This window comes from Salvia hispanica, chromosome 2, assembly GCF_023119035.1.
Source record: "Salvia hispanica cultivar TCC Black 2014 chromosome 2, UniMelb_Shisp_WGS_1.0, whole genome shotgun sequence".
In the NCBI taxonomy this organism is placed as follows: Eukaryota; Viridiplantae; Streptophyta; class Magnoliopsida; order Lamiales; family Lamiaceae; genus Salvia; species Salvia hispanica.
In genome coordinates this window covers 2,325,425-2,333,350 of record NC_062966.1, presented here as the reverse complement: position 1 = coordinate 2,333,350, position 7,926 = coordinate 2,325,425, and the positions used below count along the sequence as shown (strand labels likewise).

At 32.8% G+C, this 7,926-nt stretch overlaps 1 protein-coding gene across 1 annotated transcript; it reads right to left on the bottom strand.

Moving 5' to 3' along the window:
* Nucleotides 1-6,355: 6,355 nt before the first annotated feature.
* Nucleotides 6,356-7,660, bottom strand: LOC125206091 (UPF0481 protein At3g47200-like). Its single transcript, XM_048105395.1, has one exon. It carries the CDS (start codon nt 7,658-7,660, stop codon nt 6,356-6,358), a length of 1,305 nt encoding a protein of 434 aa, XP_047961352.1.
* Between the last annotated feature and the right edge of the window lie 266 nt (nt 7,661-7,926).

The following is a 7,926-nucleotide window of genomic DNA, read 5'->3' as shown; positions in this document are numbered from 1 at the left end:
TAATTCATGTTTATATTTTATTAACGAAGCTAGTGCTACTTAAATATTGATACAATAATATTTATTTAATTATTAAAAATATTAATAAATTAAATATTAAATATTTAAATATTAAATTTTCGCCCCCACCATTTTTGGGGTCTGGATCCGCCACTGGTTCTGCATACATGCAAAAGGATATGAACTTGATATCCGTCAAACAAAATGAACTCTGCTTGAAACGACCCCCCCTTTGCTTTCAGATCAGTCGCGGACCAATAAGAAGTGTTGTTGTTCATCACTTGCCTATCAGTTCTTGGATGCTTACATTTCTTGATAAGCCGCAAGAGAATACTTGAATTCTCTTGTGTCTCATCAAGGATGAAGCTAGTGCGATGCACAACTTCGAGTAAGTGAATAGGCTCTTCCTCCTCTCCGTTTTCCCATGGAAGTTGTGTCAACTTGTAATCCCCGCAAACATTGTTGTTTAAGAATTCGCGCAATAATGATTGGGGATCAGGGTGTATTAAGGAGATGAATCATAACGGAATCTGATTTTCCAGCATAAACACATCGCGATTCATGAACAATACCCCAGACATTCTCAAGCGCTGGTGAATTAGGGTATGAACCTCACCTTCTTGGATATAGCATATGGAGGAAGCAGGCGTCGCGAAGCATCATTCAGCCAAGTCCCCGTCGTTGTAGCTAAGTTAAATTTGACATGACAAGTTAGATTATGGAGTTGAACAAAACAGTGAACAAAAGAAATGATGGCATGATACGAGCAGCCCCAACCCCTCTGATGAGGACGACGAGCAGCAGACAGAGGAGGAGGTATTGGCGTCGGCTGAGGAGCAGGGGAAGAGTAAGAGTCCAGAGGCGAGAACGTTGAGACCGAGGGATCGAATCAAGCCGCCGCAGAAGTTTGCGAATTACGTCGCTAAGTAGCGAGTAATTCCATAGTTAGTCTTTTCTTTATTTTCATGCTTTTTATTAGTTTGAGAACATTATTATTATTATTTCATTTGTAATGGAGTCGGGCCTTTTATAAGCCCCGTTTGGGTTTTCTTCGTTGTTTCTTTCCCGAACGTATAGGTTAGGTCGAACCAACCCTAGGGTCTTAGTATAAATAGGGCCACGTTATTCACAAAAGATATCTATGAAAATCATTGTTTTTTCGCCCAGCAAATTGTGCAACAAGAAACCTCCCTCTATCGCTGCCGACGAGAAACTCTTTTCGCCGATCGTAATCGCCGACCCATACCTCGTGGGCGCTCGATCTCGTCGGCTTGTGTTTCTTGTGCAGGAAAATCGACGTTAAGGGAAGGCTCACCTTAACATGGCACTTATAAAACGACATTGTTTTGTGTGTTACTTGAGTTTGTAATCTTTCGCAAAATTTTCAAATCTCGATAAGTTCACCGTATTAACATGTTTAAAGTTAGAAATACTAATTTGGGCAAAAGTTTGTGATTTTAACAGGGAATAGCTCTTTAATAATCAATTTCTATTAGCATTATATAGGCATTTTTCTACTCTTAAACCGTAATTACATAAAAAAAAGGGGTAATGCTATGTGGCCACATTATGGCTAGCCATATAATGACATTTTAGTAAATTTAGATGGTATGACTATTAATGTTTCAAATAAGTCATTTATTGCTCAAACAATTTTACATTATTACCCTTCTATTTAATTCTAGTTGTTTTTTTTGTTGTTTCATTTCTCTAATCCAAATTTTACATTTCCATACGTATTTCTTTTATTAGATTCATTCATTCTTTGATTTTTTGTTTTCAAGAATTTATTTTTACACTGTTTTTTTAATTTAAGATTAAGTTTTTGTCCTTTTAGAAATGTTTTCCTATTATACCAAGTTGGAATCAATATTAACTAAGTTGTGACACAAAACTATTAATTATACTAAAAATATAGTGTATTATAATATAATTTCATATATCAATATACTAATAATTGTTTTATAGTTGTGTTTATATAATTTTCTTTTTTGTTTTTTATACTCCATTAAACACATTATATCAGGTTGCGACTTGAATTTTATTTTTAAAATAATAAAATCTTAAAATAGAATAAATTTTTTTAAAAATCACATGAAATTTCCCGTTTCCCTTGAGTCTACTCTCTTACAAAAACTAATCCTTCCCACATTATTGCATTAGTATATTAATCTATCAGCCTATAATATACTAAATGAAACATTATACATAATAGTTTATTATATTAATATACTTTCCAATTATAAATTGTGATATAATCTAATAATAGTAGTAATTAATATTATTATGTTAATATAGATTAGAATATGTTAGAATTTTTTCAATTTAAATGAAATTGAAAACTATATTTAACTACCACACCATTCTTCTTTATTCAAAATAATGTAAAACGCATAATATCAACATGAAATTTCTTTTTAAGAAACTTTTTACCGTATTTTGAATTACTACTTTGTTCTTGGCATACATGGATGAGGGTAGTTGTTACTTGCCATTAGTGCATTTTTTTTATCATGAAGTTGTTGTAATTGTATAATTTTCAATAAATTGCAATTGCAAATGAATATTATACTAGATTCAATTGATAAAAAGTTCAGTAATTTAATTTAAATAGAAGAGATTATGCCGAATTTAATTTCCATTTAAAATAATAATTAAGAAATTTAAATAAAAACATTAAATGAAATGAAATATAAAGTTTAGTACTCCTTATGAAATAAATTGATTTAGGAACTAATTTGATACATGGTCTGTAGTTTAACGATCATTTATAATATTAACCCATGATTATTAATATAAATAAAAGTACGTATACAGACATTTCGAGTATTTTAAGTAAATATGAAAAATAAAAGTATTATCACTATAAGAAAGAATTAAATTAATTATCATTAACCTTAATAAATGTTGATTTTTGTTTATATAAATTTCATGCAATAAAAAATGAACCAATTGAATAAATTATAGTCTCTTCATATTTATATTTCATAACTAAGGGTACAATTGTACAAATAAAATTGATACTTTTTAGAAGTATTGATTTCAACGAAAATACATTAAATACACTATCTTTTATTAATATTTTATTTTTATGGCTGGCCATAATGTGGCCATTTAGCACTACTCAAAAAAAAATGGATACTAAATGTACATGGCAAGAAAAGTCACCTGCAGATCAAGCTTCCTCAATACTTTATCTGGATCTGCCTCCAATATAGTTCTGACTCTTTTTCCACAGCATTAATTTTTCAACTTTCTTTCTTTAATGTAAAAATCGACTTTTATTAATATTGGATTTGAGACAGAGGCAGAAAGGAAGCATTTAACTACTCCCTCCGTTCGGCATTAGGAGTCCCGGTTGAGTTGGGTGCAGGTTTTAAGAAATGTTTGAGTGTGTAATAATTGGACTGTGTGATAATGGAATGTGGGACTCATTTGCATTACTCCCTCCGTCCCTCATAATTTGTCACCATTTGATCCGGCACGGATTTTAAGAAATGTAATAAAAAAGTTAGTAGTATATGGGTACTGGGGAGTGATCAATTGCTAACTAATTAGCAATCTAAAACTAAGACTAAATCTTAGCCATTAGACTAGAAGATGTAGTGGTTGAAATAATGTCACATGGATTATATTTTTAATTAAGAAAATTAATAAATAAAATTAGAAGGTATTAATGTCAATTCTCTCTCGTTAAAATCATCTTAAAACATTAAATTTACGTAACTCTCTCGATTTAAATTATTTTTTCGCAAAAAATATATCAAATTAAAGATAATTTTATAAGGATTCCAACGAGATCTCAATTGCATATGTTCCGACGACGTTCGGATGATGAAATTTGATATTTTTTATTTTAGTTTTCGTAAATGTTGATAACCAAATTTTTTTCAACAAATAGATCAAAAAATCTCAATAAAACTATGTAAAATCTCAATAAAACAATGTAGAAATCTCAATAAATATGTGTTGATATTTTCTTGTACTAGTGTTATAATCTTATGTCACATTGTTGATATTTGTAATACTATATGTTGATATAAAAAAACATTCACGAAAATTATCATATGATAACATAATGACGATATTACCCTTTTGTTGATATTTTGTCTACTATTTATTGAGATTCGTTAGATTTAATCTCATCCACTCATTTTAAAATCTAAAGGTGGAGATTTGGTCTTAATTTTGGATTAGGGTGCTATAAGCATTAGAATATGACTCTATGGGTCCTACTTTTATATATTAGTTTTATAATAAAATGTGAGTGAGAATATGTTAGTGGAATATGGGGTCCACTACCAAAAATAGTAAATGTGAAAGGTGACAAATATTTAGGGACGAACGGAATGAAAATAAGTGACAAATTTTCAGGGAGGAGTATTATTTTATTTGCTTTATTCTTTGGATGTGTTTTTACTTGTTCTTTTTAGTTTTTTATTTTACAATATTTTTATTTCACTTTTTATGGAAATGTCTAACCGGGACTCCTATTGCCGTACGGATGAAAATGATCAACCGAAACTCCTAATATCGGACGGAAATAGTATTTAATAAAGTTCGGTTCTGGGGAAAGATCGAAATATCAGGGATTGGGCTCATGACAATTTCTTATTCCCTGAAATAAAGGATTTCGTATAAGTACTGAAAAAATCATACGTATATTACTAAAATTATAAACTTGTATAATTTTTTATGGCGTAGACAATATATCAGCCGCTAAAATGATGATTTAATTCTTTCCATCCAATAAAGTTAGTACTCTTTCAATTTTATTAGTGTTACTCCATATTGTATTCTTTTTCAGTCCTTTCCACATTATATTTGAGTCATTTTTTCTTTCAACAAAATCCAACACATTTATTCTCTATCCTAGCTACTTTATTCTCTTATTTTACTTTAATTTTATTTCTCTCTCATTTTATTTTCAGTTCACTTAATTCACAAAATATTTATTCTTTAATCATCATTTTATAAAAAAAATGTCTCACTAATGGGACAGGGATAATATTAATAATGTACTACATATTTTTAATACAAAAATTGATAAATAATAGAAATAGAGGTAAAAAAGTGTTGAATTATTGTTAAATGGATAAATCAATATTATAAAAATTTGACTATTTTTTATATAAAAAAATACTTATAGCAAACAAATTCTATGAGCCCAATTAAATAAATTGAGAGGTCCGATAAACCGGCCCAATAGCTAACAAGTTACATGCAAGTTATGAAAAGCGAAAGCCCATACGCGTGCCAATTTATGAATGGCAAGTGGGTCCATCAAGTAAAACCATATATAGTAATTAAGGTTGAAACATGCATTCAACATAAAAAAGTAACTCAACTCTCATATATTTTCATGAACGGAACAATATTACCCCCTCCGCCTCAGTTTAAGAGTTCTATTTTATCATTTCCATTCGTCTCTGTTTAAGAGTCCCATTTAGAATTTACCATATTTGGACATAAAATTTAACCTCATTGTTGATGAAATTTTACACACAAATGTCATTACTTTCATAAAAATAAAACAAAACAACATACCTTACTTCAATTATTACACACTCCAACAATTTCTTAAAACCCGTGCCCTAACTAAATTGTACTCCTAAACTGGGACAGATGGAGTATTAGATATGTAAGGCAATGTCACTGAAATGAACGATATAACTTTATTTCATGGATGGAAGTATAATATTTAGGCTTTTAAAGTTTAACTCAGTTATAATTTTTGGGCAATATAGTGTGCAAAACCAAAACTTTAGCCCAAATCAAGTCCAACTGAAATCCAATATAATCTTTTTCCGTTTTATATTTAATCTCCACAAAATTATAAATGGTTGTGCAATATAAATAAATATAAATCATGTTTAAGATGGGCCGATCGGGTTAACTAGTTTAGGTTAGCAGGTTAAGCGCATTAGGCTGATTGGATTGACAAGTAAAAACTTTTATACGTGCATTTTCCTCAAATCTCAAATCATACCACAATTTCAACAACCTATATCCTAAATGGCTAAATCAAACCCCAAATCACGCAATTAAGATGTGAACAAACAAACAAATTACTTCTACTTAAATAAAATTGAGAAATAAAAACAAACAGTCCACGTTTGTTTTCTTATAGCACGATGGTTGCTAAGTTTTGACTTCCAACTTAACTTACAATACAAACATTAACCTAAAAGACATATATGAAGCAGAAGGTGAAATCAAGTAGCAATAGACATACATATATGAATAAGGAGGTGGAATCAAGTAGCAATAAACACACATATATGAAGTAAAAGGTGGAATCAAGTAGCAATAAACACACATATAGGAAGCAGAAGGTGGAATCAAATAGAACTGTTTAGCTGCGTGGATTGATTGTGAAGTAAGTTTGCAGAAAAGTGAGGCAAAGCAGAAAAGTGGCGGCGGCAAGAGTTATAACAGCCCATGGGCTCCGAAAATTGGTATTGATGAGGTCGGCCATCCATGTCCTGGCTTTGCTATTGCAGTGCTCATTAATCCTCATCTTCACCTCACAAAAAAGACCAAAGTTTGAGTGTCCATAGGTATCGATGCTTTTAAATATATCAAGCACCTCTTCATCGCTTGCCAACACGCTGATCAGTATGCCTTTCTCCCGCAGTACCTTTACATCTTTAGCATTGATGATCAATGTTTTCATGAAATTAATGTAAGATGTCACGCCAAAGTCTGTGTATGTTCCCGGCGACATCTCCAGGGCAATAAGATTGGAGAAGGTCACTATGTCATCATCACCGACGAAGAGAACAGGAAGGTGGAGTTGAGCGAACAAGCCGAAGGAGAAGAAGCAGATGTCCGTCAAACAATGTGAACTCCCCCGGAGATGAATACCCTTTGCTATCAGATCTGTCACCGACCGAAAAGGACTGTCCACCACTTGCCATAAACTTGGTGTGAGTTTCTTCGATGATTCCCTTGGTTGATTATATTTGTTGATAAGCCGCCAAAAGAAACTTGAATTTTGTTGGGTCTCAACGAGGCGAAGGGAGGTGCGGCGTAAAGCTTCGAGTAGGTGAAGAGGCTCTTCTTCTCCTTCGGTCCATGGGAGTTGTGTCATACTGTAATCCCCATAAATAGCGTAGCTCAAGTACTGGCACAACAATAATTGGTGTTGATGGTGTATTAGGGAGATGATCCATAATGGAATCTGATTCTCCAGCATAAATATGTCACATGACACGAACAACATAGCAGAGACTCCCATACGTTCACGCATCCGGTAGTAAGTTCCTGCCCCACTCACAGCTAATCTGCGCATAAAGCATATGAGGAAGCAAGCGTCGCGAAGCATCATGTCAGTCAATTCCTCATCAGTGTAGCCATCTGCTCCGCCGTAGAAATGACGAATTTCATCTATCCGCTCATAGATGTTGCTTAGACGGGATCGTTTTCGGTCAGCGCCTCCACAAACAATATCTCGTAGCTCGTCCTTGAATGGCTCCACCAGCATCAGCTGTGAATCCCGGCGGTGGTGGTATGGGCCGAGCGAAACAACTGCTGGCTCATAAATGTGCGTCTTGTCGCGTCGCAGTTGGACTGGCACTTTGTACAGCATGCGCCGCTGAGATCTAGGGATGTCGATAATGTCGACGGCGTCAGGAATTTCCTCATTTATGGCTGCCATGCATTCAAAACCTCGATATGACATTTTAATGGAATCACTTCATAGTCTTATAGTAGTATAAAAGTGGCGATTACTTGTGAAATTGGCATAAGATTAAACTAATTACTTCTCTGTCCCTCAAATATTTGTCACCTTTCACTAACCACTTAGCACACTTTTCTTAAACTCTATGCCAAAAAGATGCCCCATGTTAACAAGGAACGGATGAAGTACTATATAAAAGTTGGACTTATATTTAAACTCACTTCCTATTAATTTCTTAAAAT

What these genes read in the sequence shown, in the direction of transcription:
- LOC125206091 (XM_048105395.1), bottom strand. Translation starts at nt 7,660, where the DNA reads ATGGCAGCCATAAATGAGGAAATTCCTGACGCCGTCGACATTATCGAC.